This window comes from Budorcas taxicolor, chromosome 19, assembly GCF_023091745.1.
Source record: "Budorcas taxicolor isolate Tak-1 chromosome 19, Takin1.1, whole genome shotgun sequence".
NCBI lineage: Eukaryota > Metazoa > Chordata > Mammalia > Artiodactyla > Bovidae > Budorcas > Budorcas taxicolor.
The window spans coordinates 14,612,118-14,632,352 of NC_068928.1; the positions used below are offsets into that span (position 1 = coordinate 14,612,118).

At 39.1% G+C, this 20,235-nt stretch overlaps 1 protein-coding gene across 1 annotated transcript in view; it reads right to left on the reverse strand.

The window, feature by feature from the left end:
• AP2B1 (adaptor related protein complex 2 subunit beta 1) overlaps nucleotides 1–20,235 on the reverse strand; it is a 110,191-nt gene that overhangs the window by 78,367 nt on the left and 11,589 nt on the right. Inside the window, exons 4-7 of the mRNA XM_052657030.1 lie at nucleotides 16,410–16,545; nucleotides 14,498–14,743; nucleotides 2,637–2,827; nucleotides 396–617 (exon numbers count right to left, since the gene is read on the reverse strand). Coding sequence (XP_052512990.1) covers nucleotides 396–617; nucleotides 2,637–2,827; nucleotides 14,498–14,743; nucleotides 16,410–16,545 — 795 coding nt within the window. The remainder of the gene's footprint in view (nucleotides 1–395; nucleotides 618–2,636; nucleotides 2,828–14,497; nucleotides 14,744–16,409; nucleotides 16,546–20,235) is intronic.

Consider the following 20,235-nt stretch of genomic DNA (forward strand, 5'->3'; position numbering starts at 1 on the left):
CAGAATCTTCCTCTACACCCCTCTTACCAGATCCGTTAAGCAGACTATTTTTATGTTTTTTAAGGGGCAAAGTATATACTGCCAAGAAGAATCAGTGGAAGAACAACCACCTGATCTAAACTATGGCCTGAACCATATTAAACAGACACGAGCAGGTCCTTCAGAAAAGAAACTAAATTATACAGCAATACTAGGCATTCACTGTATTCATTCACTGTAGGAACACTCTAAAATCAATTGTCAGCCTCCTGACCCTGGGCAAGTTGCTCTACCATACAATTTTTTTTTTTTCTACACATTAAACAAAGCTTAACACAGTCCTTTTAAATACTGATATCATTAAGCTTAATTCAAAAATACAAACACTTTAACCACCAATTCATTTTTTTCCCAACCTTTTCTGAACAATTAGGTTGATGTTCCTCAGGGCGACGTATTGCACCTCTGGCTCCCCAGACAGCAAAGTGACAAGCGGAGGGGCCAACTTCTTCAGCAGCATATTGTAGTAGTCAGAGTCCTTGGGTAGCAACTCTAAAAATTTCATTAGGACTTTTACTGCTGAGAGCACCACTGCTGAGTTGGCATGAGATAACCGGGGAGTTACCCGCTCACAGATGCTGAGGGCAGAAAATGAAAATTAGTATCTTAAATTACGATTTCTGCGCTCAATCCAATATATAAGGTAGTGCTGTCAGAGGCCCCATGGCCCAAGTATCAAGAAATTAGAGAATCAGTTAGAAAAGTCAAAACTCCATGCGTAGGTAAATTTGGGATTCAACACTGCAGACGCCTCATTCCCAGCAAACTACAGGCAGAGCAGGGATACGAGAAGACTTTAGGAAACCAGCAATAGGGACGTTCAAACTGGAAGGAAAATAGCCAATACCCCAAACACTTGAAGCTCACACCATTTACCTTCCTGTTTTATAGTTCTTTCTGTCTCCCCATATTATGTAAGGGCTCCCTGACTCATAGCCCATTTCTCCTCAACCTACAGGAAGTCAAATTAAGCATTCTGAGAGTTATTTCACAATGAAAGATATCAACCAATTGTGGCTGAAGTTTCATTATAAGATGGAGGAGGAGATGGACTGACAGGGGAAACTACCCAAGCTGTTGTCTTCAGGATATAAGGGAATCTTGAAGAGGGTTTTTGGTTGTTAACAACAACCAAATCTTGGAGAGGGTTTTTGATTTTTTAACAACAATACCACTGCAATATTTACCCAACTTCATCCCCTTCTCCTCCTCCTCCCAGTCACCTATACTTAAATGTTTTATAAAATATAGGATATTTATCTGTTGAGGGTTCTCCCGAAATTAACCTAATTTTGATAGCTCTTGGGCAACATGGTTGGCTAGCTGACTCAGTTAAGGATACAAGATTAAGTGAAGCTGTGTTTTTCTCCCTTCTTCCTATATCTACTCAGCAGACTTCCTGCCCTTCTTTAGGTCTTTATACAAATACCACCTTCTCAAGGAGGCCTTCCCGAACCACCCAATATTTCTTAGATCTCTTCCCTAACTTTACTTTCCTTGTTAGCATTCATCATTATCTGACCTATTATATGTTGGATTATATACACATATATTTCTGCTCTATGCCTCAGAATAGATTTTCCATAAGAGCTATGATTTTAGTCTGTCCAGTGCTGTATTCTCAGAGCCTAGAACAATGCCTGGCACACAGCATGGGCTCAAAAAAAAACATTTGCTAAGTGAGGAAGTGTGAGATGTCAATGACCAAGAGAAATAAAGTTGTATGTAAAATTCTTTCCAGGAGACATTTGTACTTTCAGTGATGGAAAGAAACTATCAGGGTGAGTTTCGGTTAAATCCAGAGGGAACAATTTCCCAGACAAGTGAAGAACATTTATATTGTTAACAGCTCGAGCTTCAGCCAGGCAAGGAAGGGTACTTACTACCTACCATAGTTAAAATGAGCCAACAATTCTTCAGAATTACTTTGCCAGAATCACAGTGCCTATATGCACAAAATGCTCAATAAAAATTGATGTAACTCCAATTCTGTACACCAAAATGTATGTATGTGTACACGAAATTTAGTAGTCAGCATCTGCTAGCCAAAAAAAACTTGCAATACTGAAGTGGTAGAGAGCTAAGCAGAACAATTCAGGTGTGCCTGTCAAATCTTCTCCAAATGTGTAATTTCCATACCTAATGGAAGACATCATACATACTACAGGCTCCAATCCACTTTCTTTAGTACTAAATTACAGGTATAAGGCAACTCACTAACTAGTATCAAGCCACATACTAAGTATCTTAAAGAATGAGAATGGTCACTATAATGAAAGACACACACAAACCTCTGCCAAGTGCTGTATGGGAGATGTGAGAAGGTGATAAAGGAGATTTTTGCAGACTGTTTTAAGTGTACTGCTCAGAAAAGAAATGGCATCTCCTCTTAGCAAGAACTATTTTTGCATGGCTTACTCTGCTACCTAAAATGTTCCTAATTACAAAGAGACAATACCACAGGGATAGCAATATCTATCCCATAAGTCACTGTTTTCCTTATTCCTAACATAACAGATCCTTATTCTAATACAGACACACTAGAACTTACTGAACCAGGCAAGACTCCTAGATGCTACCCAGGAAAACAGACTGACCTCTGAGCCTCCCGGTCATCTTTAGGATTGTAATTAGATAAGCAGTCCAGGATGAAAATCTGGCCCCATTCGGTGCACTCATTCAGGGCTGTCAGTAGCTTATTAATGTTCTGTGGATTCAGATCGAGTAAGTTGCTGTTGGGGTGAGATTCACTGATTTCAGATAGTGCTGCTACAGCATTAGCCACCACCTGGGAAAAGAAGCAGATACGACCTTGATTTATCAAGAACAGTACAATAATTTCTCTGAATCACTTCATAGATCTTAATTCATAACTGTTCCTGAACATTTTACCTTGTCATATACAAACAGATAAACTGCTTTCACATTATAAAAAAAAAAAAAAACATGTATTATACCACTAATGATGGCTCATACAGCTTCCGCGTGGTCGGGCAACCCAGAATTAAAACAATTCACATATTAGCAGAGAGTCACTCATGGTTTACTATTAAAACATTAATTTCAATAGTACTCAAACCATCAGTAAAACTAAGACAAATGAACAGCTATAGAAGGAGTCAAGTTTAGGGACTTCCCTGGCAGTCCAATGGTTAGAATTCCACACTTCCAATGCAAGGGGCATGGGTTTAATCCCTGTTGGGGAACTAAGATTCTGCATGCCTCGTGGCCACAACAAAAAAGCAGTGAATTTTAATTTTGAAACATACATTAGGCAACAGAAAGAAGAATCTAGGCCAAATAATTTTATAGGTATATGGCAGATAGGGAGGTGATCAGTTCAGTTCAGACCCTCCAGTTGTGTCCAACTCTTTGTGACCCCATGGACTGCAGCACTCCAGGCTTCCCTGTCCATCATTAACTCCCGGAGCTTACTCAAACTCATGTCCATTGAGTCGGTGATGCCATCCAACCATCTCTTCCTCTGTCATCCCCTGCTCCTCCTGCCTTCAACCTTTCCCAGAATCAGGGTCTTTTCCAATGAGTCAGTTCTTTGCATCAGATGGCCAAAGTATTGGAGTTTCAGCTTCAACATCAGTCCTTCCAATGAATATTCTGGACTGATTTCCTTTAGGATTGACTGGTTTGTTCTCCTTGCACCAACAGACTTTCAAGAGTCTTCTCCGACACCACAGTTCAAAAGCATCAATTCTTTGGCACTCAGCTTTCTTTATAGTCCAACTCCCCTTAAGTGTCAGAATAAGAAAGTGTGACCTTGAAATCCTAGTTCACTGTAACATGATGTTGGGAAATCACATAAACTCTGTGAAGTTCCATTTCCTCAACTAAAAACTAGAGATAATTTAATCCATCTCAGAGAGGAGCTTTAGTTTGAGGTTAAAATCAGATGACATGTAAGTGCTTTCTACAAAGCTTTAAGCAAAGTTAAGGTGGTAGCGGCATATGGGATCTTAAGTTTCCCGGCCTGGGACTGAACCCATGTCCCTTGCATTGGAAGCGAGGCGTTTAACCACTGGACCACCAGGGAAGTCCCAAGCTACTGATTTTAACATCCACATCACTTGAGTGGTCTGCAGATTATCCCAGCATTTTACCTAGAAGATTAAATTCTAGAGAATATGATTTTTTAAATCAAATAATATACTTCTGACAGTACCCATTATTATGTAAAAGATAACGATGCCACAAACAGAAATCACCTTCAGCTATAATCTAGTGATCAGGTCAAAAAATTCCAAGATGAAAAAACCAATGGTTCACTTGGTAAGTATGGTTATGGGTATAATATTTTCTTGTTATTAAGACAAACCATGAAGGATTATCTAGTTGATCTATCTATCACATGACAGCATGCATGAGGTTCTTTTCTGACAATTTTTGTTTACCAACCACACCATTAAGCAAAGCTTTCATGAAAATTAAAAGGCATGAAGAGTGAAATAACAATCTCCATCATCTCAGTGCTTTACATGCAAGGAAAAGACATATTTTCCCCGTATAGTAAGCCTCATATATAGGATGACAGGATAAAGGATCAAAATGTCACACTGAAAGACCAAATACCTGTTTTCCTTTCTTGCTGTCAACACATGCCCACTCTTGACCAGTTGGTCCAAAACAAATGTCCTGTCACTGACTTTCTGCCAGTTTCTTTTTCTTGTTAAAAAAATTTAAATATAAGGTCTGTTAACAGGAAACGTAAAAGGAAAGGGGAGAATTGGGGGAATTACGAAAAGCAATGGAGAGGAAAGAGAACAGAAGGATACTGAACAGGATGAACAATTTAGAATTCCTCTGCTATCATCATACATAATTGGAAATTAAACCAAGTATAAATGCAGCTAATGAAGTGTATGGTCTGGTGGTAAAATAGGCAACTTTCACTTATCACATTAAAATAAGAAAAGAAACAGGGAAACCTAACCTGATTAAAAGATCCAGAGATCAGATTACAGGATTATGTTTAGAAAAGTCTGTACTGGGAAAAGAGGTCATTGCCAAATGGTCATGGGAGCCAATGGCTGACCAGAGGAGATGCACCCCAATAACAAAACTCTGATGCTGGGAAAAGATTGAGGGCAGGAGGAGAAGGGGATGACAGGATGAGATGGTTGGATGGCATCACTGACTCAATGGACATGAGTTTGGGTAAACTCCAGAAGTTGGTGATGGATAGGGAGGCCTGGCGTGCTGTGGTTCATGGGGTCACAAAGAGTTGGACACAACTGAGCGACTGAACTGAACAAAACTGTACCGCTGTTCCTCTAAATCCCTTCTAGTCTATTAATACCTTTCCATTTTCATCTCCTAATCTTCACATTCAGACTGCTAGATTTTTAGAAACATACTGAGGTGGATCCATAAAGGGTTGCTTAGAGTTCTCCTGGTCAGTAAGCCATGCTTCTCCTACACTAAGAAAAACTTAAAATGAGCTAGTCACACTGAATCTCAAGGAGGCAAACATTAACTTCAAGACAGTATAGCTGGATTATATAGGACAACTCACTTGTCCTTGCATCTATGCTACAAAGGAACACATCCCATAACATCAAAACAAACAAACCAACCTGTTGTTAGTTCATCTTACCTCCCAATTACAGTTAATTCTGTTCTTTGGGAGACTGCAACTAAACATTTCACCTTCTATCTCACCTCCATCCCTGGAGACCTAATGTAATACGTATCCTTAATAGACACTAAACACAAATATATACATACATGAAAAAGCATGCACACACATGTATGTGTATAAATAAAATCACACTCAATACTAAACAAATCTTTCTCTGCCCTAACTGCACACTTCCCTTCAATTTGACAGCTCCATGTGAACCCTTGAAGTCTGCTGAATTCTTTTTAACATAAGCAACTTGTGTTTTGACTTACCTTATACTATACGTAATAGCACTGGACAAAGAAATAAAAGACAGCAATTGCTACAATTTATTGAACACTTACTATGCCATTTACCCTCATGCAACTCTAATGTAGTTGCTATCAAAATCTACCTATTACAGATAAGGAAACAGGTTTTAAAAATGAATTTATAAACAGAGTTAGAGAAACTCAGTGACTTGCTTAATCAACACAGCCCAAAGAGAGAAAATGCTTGAATATGAACGCATGCCCCATATCTGATTCTAGTGTCTGAGTACTCATCACTCTGCTGACTGTATTTACAGAAGTCCCAAGAGCTGTGAAAGAAAAACCAAAGTTGGGCAGGATGATATAATCAAAACATTATTTCCTGGCAGATTTATACAAGGAGAAAAAGGTACTCTCTTACTTATAAATTTCAGAGATAATCACATCCTAGCAGCACTTAACGGCAAGATTTACCATCCGGCTATAAAACCTGATTTATAAGCTACCCCTACCGTATACACAGAAATTCTGAGGGCATAAATTTGACCTTATTTTTTCTTGTTTTAAAAAGTAGCAAGCTGGAGTGGTGGATATGAATAAAATAAAAATGATCCTGTAAAGAAAAAAAGAATGTTAGAAGGAAATCTAGATACTCACTGGGAGTGGAGTATCACAGATACAGGTTTTTCAGGAGGAATCTCTCACACATTTCCTTGTCCCTTTGAATGATTTCTCTAATTTCACTCACTTTCCTTGTTCCAGAACCCAAGAAAGACCGCACTTCTCGGTACAGTGACTTCCTCCTGTTAACTAAATTACTATTTAGAAGACTTTCATTCCTAGCAATGACCTTCAAGGTCACACAGTGAAAAAAATGCTTCAATTCTCATATTCAATTTACAATCCTTTTGGCTGCTGCCCCTTGAAGATTTGAATTGAGAGCAGTAGAACAGCTAAGCAAATCTATTATAATGAAATATACAGGTGATTTGTGTATTTTTATCCTCCGGAAAATCAACAATTCAAAACCTCACTCTCTTCTTTATGGAGCTGCCTGAAATAACATGTTAAAGCACAGAGCATTTATTCTAAACAGGTTTCAGACATTATCATATCCAAGGATATGACTATATGGTACCAGCTAATTTTAGAGCTCATGCTTTAATCCAAAGACACTGTCCAGACTGTCAACTAATAATACGCTGATTATATGACATTCTTATGTTCTGTTTTCCCATCTTCTCCAGAATGAGAAAGGTGAATGAATACATCTACCTAGTAGAGTCAACACATCCTATTACAGCAACAAAGTCTGAATACATAGTAACAAGAAAGGTTAAAAAATTAGACTCAAGGAAACTCATTACTTACTTGAGTGGCTTAAGATGTGTTCTGATGAAATGTAAATAAGCACAAAGCCAAACACTACAAATAAATGTCTACATACGTACAAGAGGCACTCCTAAGAGTTAAAAGGCAGAGAGTTACTTGGTCCACAGGCCCTAAAATCACACAAAAGAATGCTGCAACTGAATAAAACAAAAAGTTTATTATCATACCATTTATCTTCTCTTCTTTTTGAGAATAAGTAATCCTCTGCCAAATTAGAGCCTTGAGATCATTTTAAAAGGGACACTAAGAAACAAACAAGCTGGGATCTTTTAGTACAAATTGAATTACAATATACAACAGATCCAGAAGCTGCCAACAAAAACTGCTCTAGTTATATCTCTGAACAATTCTTTTAAGAGTAATTCTGCGATGGTGTGTTAACTAATACTGTAGATAGACTTAAGCTTCCATTTGTAGATATGCTGCCCTCAGAACCCCCTAAAAAATAATGTCTGGCTTTAAATAATGTATACAAAAAAACACTTTTTTTAAATAAAATTTCCACTGAAACATTAACCTTTCTAAAATCATCACGATTGCTACACAGTAAGGAAAAGTTTCTTATATTAAGGGCTTACTCTATATCAGATTGACGGTGAAATGCTTTGCAAGCCCTCTGTCCTTTATCTTTCACAATGATCCTATGATAGAAACACTGTTTATAATCTCCATTTTGTAGATGAGGCTACTGAGATGTTCAGGAAGACCATCAAGCTAAGAAAGGCAGACAAACCCAAGTCTGAATGATTCCAGAGCCTGAGTTTTAACCCCCACGCTATAATACTGGGAAAGAAAAAAAAATCATTTCACAGTCACAAAGCACTTTTCTGTTTTGATACACCTTGGTAAACAGTGAGTCAACTCTTATCCAAAGTTAGTGGGGAGCACTTCTGAAGGTACTAGGCTCTGAGAACTCTAAGGACTCAAAGGAGCCACTTCCAGAGAAGGCAAGAGCTTTGGACATCTGTGAAGTGGCTGTCTCACTTTCATGTCATTTCAAATGTCATCTTTAGCAATACAAAACATTTTTCATCACTGTTCTAAGCACTTTACATGTTCTAATTCAATTAATTCTCACAAGTCTGTGAAGTAAATTCTACTATCCTCCTCCTCCAAGAGCTGAGTTGCATCTCCCCAAAATTCACATTTGAAGATTTGAAGTCCTAACCTCCAGAAACCTCATGTGACTGTGTTTGGGGATCGGGTCTTTAGAGAGGAAATTAAGTTAAAATGAGGTCATTACAGTGGACCTTAATCCAATATAACTGGCGTCATTATAAGAAGAATAAATTTGAATAGACACCTAAGGAGGGAGGATCATATGAAGAGAAGGGAGACGCCCATCTATAGGCCAGGAAGAGGGGCCTCAGAAGAAACTAAGCCTACTGACACCTTGGACTTGGACTTCTAGCCTTCAGAACCGGGAGAAAATAAACTTACACTGTTTAAGCCAAAACAAAAAGAGTGAGTCAACTCTTTATAAGAGGAAGTGACTGAATGCAATTTGGTATGCTGAATTGAATGCTGCAATAGTAAAAGGACATCTGTTTTGAAACAGGTGAAATAAAGTCTGTACTTCAGTTTATAATAATGTACCAAAGTTAATTTCTTAATTTGACAAAGGTACCATAATTATATTTTAATATTGAGTAAACCTGTGTGAAGACAAGCATATGAGAAGTTTCTGTATGGTTTTTGAAACTTTAAGTCTAAAAATCTACCCCAAAAAATGAGATTAAAAAGAAAACACCCTAAGTTAGATATAATTTCTAAAATAAAAACTGATTATGATTAAAATCTCTAAGGTGAGAATACACATAAAAAGATCTTCACAAAGTTTATCATAAAGGAAAACAAACATCGTTTCCTTCCTCTGTACAGAAAGACAGAAAAGTACTAAGATCAACCAGTGGGCAGGCACGCTTCTAACTAGGCAGCTGCCAATGATTCCACTTAACTCAACCACATACAACATTACTTACCAGGGGCATCCAGACAAAGACTGAACATGCAACCTGCTACATCACTCTTACCCACTGCCTACCACACATACTGATACTCTCCCACATGCCTAAAACTTGACCAGCTCTGAAACTCCTCCATGGACACTGGGTATGAAGAGCATTACGCATTTCAAATTTCACTTCTGTATAGTAGTCTAAGTTTACAACTCTATTTATTAATCTATGTCTAGGAATAAAAGAAATAATGTAATTAAAGTACTAAATTGAGGTTATTAATAAACAATTTTACACAGCCCACAAGGACAACAAATATATTGACAAAAATCCTTCTCAAATTTACAAAGTGATCTAGAGAGACTTGAGTTTTTCATTATTTACCATCTCAGACTGACAGCAAACCACCACAAACTAAAGGCCTAAATAAAAATTACAGTAATTGGAAAGCATGTCATGTTAGGTCTATTCCTCAAGAATAGCTGCTATTCATAAGAAGGAATGAATCTGAGTCAGTTCTAGTGAGGTGGATCAACCTAGACCCTTATACAGAGGGAAGTAAATCAAAAAGAGAAAAAACAAGTATCATATATTAACGCACATATATGAAATCTAGAAAAATGGTACTGATGTGTACCCCTTTGCAGAGTGGGAATAGAGACTCAGACACAGAGATCAGACTCATGGACACAGCAGGGGAAAAAGAGGGTGGGACAGGCTGAGAGAAGAGCACCGAAATATGTACATTACCATGTGCAAAACAGCGACCGGAAAGTTGCTGTGTAGCACAAGTGCTCAGCTTGGTGCTCTGTGACAACATAAGAGGAGTGGGACGGGGTGGGAGACGAGAAGGAGGTTCGAGAGGCAGGGGCCATGTGTATATCTATGGCTGACTGATATTGATGTTCGCAGAAACCAACACAACATTGTAAAGCAATTATCCTCCAATTAAAAATAAATAAATTTTTAAAAATTTCCCCAGAATAGCAGCTACTGTTTATTAAGCATTTACTCTGTTAGGCATTATTTAAATTTTTAAATAAATTATTCCTTCATGTTCAAAATAATCCAGTAAAACAGGCATTATTACCTGCTTTTATTTTTATTTTTCCAGATGAGGACACTGAAGTTCATTTTAAATAACAGGCTCAAGGCCACGCTTCTAGTAAGCAGCCATGCCAGGACGCCAAACAGCAAACACTCTGGGCCCTAAATGCTGTGTGCTATTTCCATAACCCAAATTTTTACAACCTTAGCACCACTGACGTTTGGGGATGGATAATTCTTGGCTGCAGAAGACTCCCTGTGCACTGCAGGATGTTTAATGTATCCCTGAACCCTACTTACCAGATGTCAGTAGCAATCTTCCCATCAGCAGAGACAACGAAAGTGTTTCCCGACATGGCTGCATACCCTCATGGGAGAATACCGTGACCAGTTGAGAACCACTGTCATAATCTTACATGGCTTCTAACTGCTGGCTAGCACATGGTTAAAATACATACTTTTTCTAAGAAGGAAAGTGCTACTTTTCATAAGCGAGCTTTCCAGAATAAGTTTAAATTAAAAGAAGCTGAGGAAAAAAAAAAAAAAAAGGAGCTGGCAGTTTAACTAGAGCCTTTGCTAAAGGCCATACTGGGGCCAAGTTCTGATAGCATGCTGCTTGTACAGAAAAACCCTCAACAAATGAAAAACATGATTCTGGGGGTATTGTTGTTTTAACTAATCCAGTAGTTTGTACTTTGGCTGAGAGAACAGAGCAACGGAAGAGGGACATTCCCGGGGCAGTTCTCAGAATGATGACAGAACTGAGAAGGCTTCCAAGACAAGATCAAAGGGGCTAAGGCACGGAGCCAAAGGATTCAGAAAACTTAAATTCACAAACAAAAATCTCTCGGGGAGCAGATTCCAGTGCAAACATTAACAGAAATCGGAGTATCTCAAAATGCCTCAGAGAGAGAAAAGAAAAATTGTAGTAAGAAGGGAAAATCCTAATCTGTGGACAAAAAGCTAGAGAAAAGTCTCTATCACCAAAAAGTGCATCTTTCTTGCAAGTATCAATTTACAGAGACTGGAACTTTCAAAATTCTGATATGTGTGAAGAAATCATGGGAGTTACCCTCCTCTTGCAGCAAAGTGCTTCCTCATTCTAAATACATATTTACTTTCAACAAAATGGACTAATAAAATTGGCCTCTAAAGGTAAGTTTAGCTCTAATTCCTCAGAAAAGGTTTTACCATATGAATCTGGACAGGTATCAAAGGGATTAGCACCTCTTAAATTAATATTATAGTGGAAATTCCTGGAGGTCTAGTGGTTTGGACTCCATGCTCTCACTGCCAAGGGCCGGTGTGCAATCCCTGGTTAGGGAACTAAGTACATGGTGATGGTACAGTGATGCACATAGCTACCTTCCTGGTCAGGGAACTAAGATCTACAAGCAAGGCTCTGTCCACCAAAAAAGTAATCAGATTTTAATTGACATTTTACCCTCCGATTTCAAAGTCATTTCTCCAGATGCTCTGGTGCTTTCACATTTAGGATGCCCTTCTAAAGCGAGCTATGAGAAAACTACTTGGGTAGAACCAGGGAGCATCAACTCCTTCTGCAAGTGGCTCTGATAGCTGCTGGTGCAGTGCTGCCACCATGTGGGGCAACTTCTGAAAAAGTGGAACAAAATTCCCCCTCAAGAGCAGAAAATTGGACTCATACATATCATGGGAATAAAAGGGTTCAGGGGATTTCCTTTTAAAACAGTCATCAGATAATTAAGGCCTTTATTTGTTCAAAATTTCAACTATTTTCAGAAAACCAAACAGTCCTAAATATGTATGTGCATATATCTATTTAAATTATATCATGTATATACACACCCATGGAGGCAGTAACCACTGATGGGTACTAGGGCTCAGAACCAGGTTAGAATTCTGGCCACAGTACCACTAGCTGAGTGACGCTGGGATTATTCTTTAGCTTCTCCAAGTGAGAGTCCCTTGGACTACAAGGAGATCCAACCAGTCCATCCTAAAGGAGATCAGCCCTGGGTATTCATTGGAAGGCCTGATGTTGAAGCTGAAACTCCAATACTTTGGCCACCTGATGCGAAGAACTGACTCATCTGAAAAGACCCTGATGCTGGGAAAGACTGAGGGCAGGAGAAGGGGACGACAGAGGAAGAGATGGCTGGATGGGATCACCAACTCGATAGACATGGGTTTGGGTGAACTCCGGGAGTTGGTGATGGACAGGGAGGCCTGGTGTGCTGCGGTTCATGGGGTCGCAAAGAGTCGGACACAACCGAGCAACTGAACTGAACTGAAGTATACGCTGCTTGACCTCTATCATAGAATAACTTCTAGTTCAGAAGATGGGAGAACTACTTAAAAAAAAAACCTTAAGTAAAAGCACCTATCACTATGCCTGACATGGAATGCACTTTCATCTTTTTAAAATTACTCATTTATTGGCTGCCCCGGGTCTTCTGTCGCTGCGCATGAGGGCTGCGAGTGAAGTGGGGGCTCCTCTCCAGCTGCGGTGCACATAGTCGTGGTGGCTTCTCTCATTGTGGAGCACAGGCTCTAGGCATGAGGGCTCAGTTGTGGCGCAAGGGCTTAGCTGCTCCGCGGCAAATGGGATTTTCTCAGACCAGATATCGAACCCCTGCATTGCTAGGCAGATTCCCAACCGCTGGACCATCCGAGAAGCCTTTTTTTCTTAATGGTATTAGGAAGGTCATCATTAGCCTTAGGACCTTCTCAGATGTTTCATTTACTATACCTTCCATTCCACCACTAGATACTGGAATTTACTTCACATTCTTACACTCATTCATTTCTTATCAGCAGCATTTGACCCAACTGATAAAAAGGAGAACCAGCAGTCTAAAAACAGCAATACTTCTGGCAAAAAAAAAGCAGGACATACAGTTGAGATGAAAAGTATGGGTTCAAGAACAAAAGCAGGCATGTGAGTATATATGTGTTTATCTCTTAGTTCAAGCTTTTCGGTTCTTCACTAAAATAACAAGAATGAAGAGCTCAAACAAATGATTTAAATATTTGTAAAATAAGGCCAAGGAGATCCAACCAGTCCACTGTAAAGGAAATCAGTCCAGAATATTCATTGGAAGGACTGATGCTGAAGGTGAAACTCCAGTACTTTGGCCAAAGTATTGGCCTGATGCAAAGAACTGACTTATCTGAGAAGACCCTGATGCTGGGAAAGATTGAGGGCAGGAGAAGGGAACAGAGGATGAGATGGTTAGATGGCATCATCGAATCAATGGACGTGAGTCTGAGTAAACTCCGGGAGTTGGTGATGGACAGGGAGGCCTGGTGTGCTGCAGTACATGGGATCTCGAAGAGTTAGACACGACTGAGAGACTGAACTCAACTGAGAATAAGGTGGGGAGAGAGGTATTCCACTCTCAAGCTTGTGCAGGTAGAGTGGGCATCTGAGAATGAATGCCTTCTTTTTTTTTTTTTTGAATGCCTTCTTAAATTCTGCCTCCTGGGCACCTTCTTAACAAGATGTCGAATGAAGGAAATAAGAAAAATTTCCCATTTAGAGGGCAGCAGGGTCCACCAATTTAATAATCCCTAATGCTAACACCTGTTCTAGGAAAATCTTCAAGATACAGTAAAACATAAGGCATTCCTGAAAGAGTTTCTCACAATTCTAAGTAGCCTTAAATTTTCTCTAAAAGTTTTCTCAAAGATACTTGTGAAAATCTCCTCAAATCATCTCGATTTGTTGCATAAAAACGTGTTAAGATTATTAAAGGTTATTGTTAATTATAATGACACATTAAATTCAAACAGAGACCCATTCATGTGTGACATCTTTAAGTTACCCATATATAAGCAGGGGGTAGCAGAAGAAAACAGGTAAAACAAACTAGCATGTATTAATAATTATTGAATCTGGTGATGGTAACTGAGTTCACTTTATTTACTCATATAGTAACTCTAATTATCAAGATGTTTGAGAATTCCTATAATGGAAAATATAAATAAATAAATGGCATGCATATACTATTTGTATATTAGGACTTGGTTTTCAGCTCAGTAGGGTACGAGAGAGACAATCTTTGGGTCCCCTGGAAATCATGCTTCACATAGCTAATCTATGGCTCAATGTCCCAAAGATTTATTTTAAACACGCATTTTAAAGAGTCCCATCTTAAATACTGCTGTCTCATACAAAAGTGGAAACACATTACCATTGGATTTGAATCTGCTATGAGATCCCGCAGAGAATCCAGAAATCCCTGATCTTCCACCATCTGGGCATTGATGTCATGGAGTTTTGCCACACAGACTGCTGCTGTCTTCCGGACATAGGGATCTTCATCCTTTAAGCACTTGCGGAGGGGCTCACAGAGATACTCTGTAATCTTGTCCACCCGGATGCACCCCATGGTTCTGACTGCCAAGGCTCGAATCAGAGGATTGGGATCTTCACAGTCCTACAGACAACAATCATTGACAACTATTGGTGTACATGGTGTCTAAAACCTAACAGACTGATTTCCATAAGCCACAAAAGAATATTTAATTAATGTACATTTCCAGTTATATTCTACATCAGAACCCACATTTTCCAAGTACAAAATTTAGTTGCCTATTCAAAGAGATTAGGCTAGGAATTCATTTAACTGTTTTAACACGCCCTGTAGGATCCGTTCCAGAGCTGGGCAGAAACTCAGACAGCTGGTATTACTATCCTCATGGCCGTTAGTGACCTGCCCTAAAAAGAGAAAAGGGCTTTGGGCTTGTATTCTGCCACAGGTAAAGATCAGAAACTGGAAAGATGTGTCCCATTCCACAAGTATCAAGCAAGGAGAAAAGAGGGCTGGATATATCTGGGGCCTACAGCCAAGAAAACAAAGGAGATTCCAGAAGCTGGTCTGGGCTGCCCAGAAGTTCCTTAAATGAAGCAGCAGAGAGGTCCGCTGAAATCCTGATTAACGTACATTCTCCTTTCCTAGCAAGTGCCTCCAAATACAGTACAAATATTAAGAGAACACTTACCGTGAAGGAATACCCCTTAAATTGCCCTGTATTAAAAAATTTCTTTAAACCTTGTAAACCTATGTACAAGCTAACTTTCAAAAAATGTAACCTAAATTCTTTCCAATGATATCATACATCTATGAATCACCAGACAGAATGTTATTTTGATTCTGTACATTTTTTAGCTAAACATACAAAAAAAAAATTCCATGAGAAGAAAGCATAATGTGTATTTTTTCAAAACAATTTAATAGCAGCTAATTTTAGAAATGCTATCTGATTTTTGCTTCTAATGTACACTGAATTCCAGACAGAGGAAGAAAACAAGAAGCAAACAAAACAAAAAATCCCAATTTCTAATAGAAACAACCTTATTATGTTCATCATATCTAATCATATGAGAAATTTAACTGTATATACAATAGTATTAAGGACTGTCTTTGATGGTCAGTTGATTAAATGAGTTTTCATCCTTAGAATGTTTGGAATTTGCTTTAAAATCATCCAGCAGGAGAGGAGGTGGGGGTCAGGAAAGCATGTATGGAGAGTATAAGTTAAACAAGACTGGTCATAGGCTGGTAACTACTGAAACTACAAGGTGGATGTTTAGGAACTTGCTATACTATTTCCTCTACTTGAGTATGCTTGAAAATTTCCATAACAACAACAAAAAAAGTCAATCAACTGCTCTAATACTTATTAAAACAAAATTAAAAGGCAGCTTCTATAGTTCCCACTACTTCTGAAACATAAGCATACTTTCTACAAAGAAATAGGTAAGGCCCCAGGTTACTGACACTAAAATGAATGCCCAACCTTTGTCTGCCATGGAGGGTTAAGAGTGCCATTTCACCTGGCTTTCTTCTCCCATCTGGCAAGGATATACCAAGTCCAGCTGACAGAAGGCTCACCATATGGTCTAAACTGGATGACAAATGCCAGCATACAGAATGCTTAAATCATGAACATTCCTACTTGTCACCAGTACTTCTCCAGAAGCCCTCTTTTGGAACAGAGGTTGCTTATGTGCAATGCAGACGCTAACCATATCAAGAGACACTTCTTAAAAGGCTTTCTGAGATAGAAGAAACTGTTCTTGAGTCCCTAAGAAAAAGTTACCTTCACAAAGCTGTTGACAGCCATGATGGCCATGTCTGGCTGACTCTTGGCATAGTTCATCAAGTAGAGATACACCAGCTTCTTCAGTTCCAGATTGTCCGTCTGCATACAGTTCACTACATCTGGAAAGAGAGAACTGAGGAGAGAGAAAGGGAAGGTGAATTGATATTGGTGCCAAGATGTTGGATAGAACACAAAGAAAAAGCCTTAATTTAAAAAGTAATCTGATGAGAGGACGAATGCAGTGATAATATCACAGAAATGAATTACTAAAGAAACTACAGTAATGGTCTCAAGAAGACACTGAAAACTAGATTTTTTAAAAACCTTTTACTTTGAAAATTTTCGAAGTGGAAACAGCAGTTTAATGAACCTGATGCAACCATCACCCAACTGTAAATATTGATACATATCTGATCTTGTTTCATATACAACCTCAACCCACTTTCCCTCCCCCAGTCCCTACCCCATCTAACTGCTCTAAACCGTTTCTAAACAAATCCTAGACATACATCTTAGCGTATTTCTTTACAAATTTTTTAAAAAATCACTATGTCACACAAAAAAGTTGACAGTATTCTTCATACCAATTCTTTGCAGTTTCAAAGCACTACAGTTGCTATGCTTCTCAATGTGCATATTCTTCCATCTCTAACCAGTGGGAACTTATTTGGTTGGTGTCCTTATTAAAACAGTTGTCAGATAGGGCCTTTGTTCAAAATTTTAACCATTTTCAGAAAACAAAACAGTCCTGAACATGTGTGTGTATGCATGTTTAGTCTCCCAGTCATGTCCAACTCTTTGCGACCCTATGACTATAGCCCACCAGGCTCCTCTGTCCATGGGATTCTGCAGGCAAGAATACTGGAATGGCTAGCCATTTCCTTCTCCAGGGAATCTTCCCAACCCAGGGATTGAACCTGAATCTTTTGCATCTCCTGCATTGACAGGTGGATTCTGTACCAGATGAGCCACGAGGGAAGCCCATGTGTATGCACCTACAGATTTAAACTCTATTATATACATACACCATGAAGGCAGTGACCAGTAATGGGTACTGGAACCCAGAACTAGGTTAGAACCCTGGCTACATCACCACTAGCTGTATGAGTTTGGGATTAGTCTTTAGCCCTCTGAGCATACCTTTCTTGACCTCTAACATGGAATAACTTATAATTCAGAATAACCTCTAGTTCAGAAGATATGAGAACTATTAAAAAAAACAAAAACACTGTTAAAACATCTATCACCGTGCCTGACACAATGCACTTAAATTTGATTCTCCCTTTTCTTAATGACATTAGAAGGTCATCAGGAGCCTTAGAACTTTCTCAGATGTTTGTGTTAGAACATTCCAACACGAGATGCTGGAATTTACTTCTTGCACTCATCCATTTCTTATCAGCAGCGTTTGACTCAACTGATAAAAAGAAAATAAATGGGCTTCATATTAACATAAATATTTTATAAGGTAAAAACCTATTTCACTTTTCTAAAAAAATTAAAATGACATTGTTTTAGTTTCTGCAAATCTCTTTAATGTCTAGTTTAAGCAAAAATTGAGTCCCAATCTCAGGGTCATGGGTTCAAGCCCCATGTTGGGTGTGGCTTTGGGCTTCCCTGGTGACTCAGACAGTAAAGAATCTGCCTGTAATACAGGAGATCCCTGGGTCGGGAAGATCCCCTAGAGAAGGCAATGGCAACCCACTCCAGTCTTCTTGCCCAGGAAATCCTATGGACAGAGAGCTACAGTCCATGGGGTTGCAAAGAGTCAAACACAACTGAGTGACTAACACTTTCACTCACTTTTCACTTTCACTTATGCAAAAACAGCTGTATTCTCACATCTGCTCCTGCATTCAACCCGTTGCAGAATATTGTTTTAACTGAAGTATAAAGAAGAAAACACATCTTCACACACATATATAAACTGCAAAATGGAGTATTTTAATAGCTTTTTCATATAACTGGGTGTTCTTCTTTGACACATTCAGTCAGTTCAGTTCATTTATTCAGTTCAGTTGCTCAGTCATGTCTGACTCTTTGTGACCCCGTGAACTGCAGCACACCAGGCCTCCCTGTCCATCACCAACTCCCAGAATCCACCCAAATCCATGTCCACTGAGTCGGTGATGCCATCCAATCATCTCATCCTCTGTTGTCCCCTTCTCCTCCTGCCCTCAGTCTTTTCCAGCATCAGGGTCTTTTCAAATGAGTCAGCTCTTTGCATCAGGTGGCCAAAGTTTTGGAGTTTCAGCTTCAGCATCAGTCCTACCAATGAACACCCAGGACTGCTCTCCTTTAGGATGGACTGGTTGGATCTCCTTGCAGTCCAAGGGACTCTCGAGAGTCTTCCCCAACACCACAGTTCAAAAGCATCAATTCTTCTGCACTCAGCTTTCTTTATAGTCCAACTCTCATATCCATACAGGACCACTGGAAAAACCATAGCCTTGACTAGACAGACCTTTGTTGGCAAAGTAATGTCTCTGCTTTGACACATTAAAGTCAGACAAATGATCATTTTTCTTTTGTTTTTTTTTAATCCACAAATCATAGTTTCTTAAAAGTTAGGTGCAATATGGAATCTGAAACCATACTGATAAACTTTCTTTACTTGATTGAATTAAAATCCATTCATTTATCATTTATTTTGAATGGCTCTTTTACCCATGCATAATTTTATGATATATGTACTGGTTATTTGGAAAACATTGGTTCAATGAGTTATGCAGTTCATCTCTAGGTTGTCATATTTCATTCAGTTCAGTTCAGTTGCTCAGTCATGTCTGACTCTTTGTGAACCCATGAATTGCAGCATGCCAGGTCTCCCTGTCCATCACCAACTCCTGGAGTTTACTCAAACTCATGACCAGCAAGTTGGTGATGCCATCCAGCCATCTCATCCTCTGTTGTCCCCTTCTCCTTCTGCCCCCAATCCCTCCCAGCATCAGGGTCTTTTCCAATGAGTCAACTCTTTGCATGAGGTGGTCAAAGTATTGGAGTTTCAGCCTCAGCAACAGTCCTTCCAATGAACACCCAGGACTGGTCTCCTTTAGGATGGACTGGTTGGATCTCCTTACAGTCTAAGGGACTCTCAATAGTCTTCTCCAGAACCACAGTTCAAAAGCATCAATTCTTCAGCACTCAGCTTTCTTCACAGTTCAACTCTCACATCCATACATGACCACCAGATAAACCATAGCCTTGACTAGATGGACCTTTGTTGGCAAAGTAATGTCTCTGCTTTTGAATATGCTATCTAGGTTGGTCATAACTTTTCTTCCAAGGAGTAAGCGTCTTTTAGTTTCATGGCTGCAATCACCATCTGCAGTGATTTTGGAGCCCCAAAAAATAAAGTCTGACACTGTTTCCCCATCTATTTGCCATGAAGTGATGGGACCAGATGCCATGATCTTAGTTTTCTGAATGGTGGGCTTTAAGCCAACTTTTTCTCTCTTCTCTTTCACTTTCATCAAGAGGCTTTTTAGTTCCTCATTTTCTGCCCAGCACCAAATAATCACATTCATTAATTTCACCACCAATCTCATCAGAAAAATCTCTAAGTATTGGAAACTATGAAGCTCATGATGGGAGACACAAATTTTCCAACACTCTAATTTTTAAAGTCGAAATGTATCTACTGTCAGATTTTTCCCTTTGAAGTGACAGGTTCACTTTGTTCATTTTTTATAAAATGTCTCCCAAATATTAAGTCTGATTAACCATAATTTTGTCTGTCAATCATTCTTTCGAATAGAATGGTATTCCCAAGTCAAACAATTATACAAGGGCTTTTTTTCAAATCAACCGTCACACTCTGCTA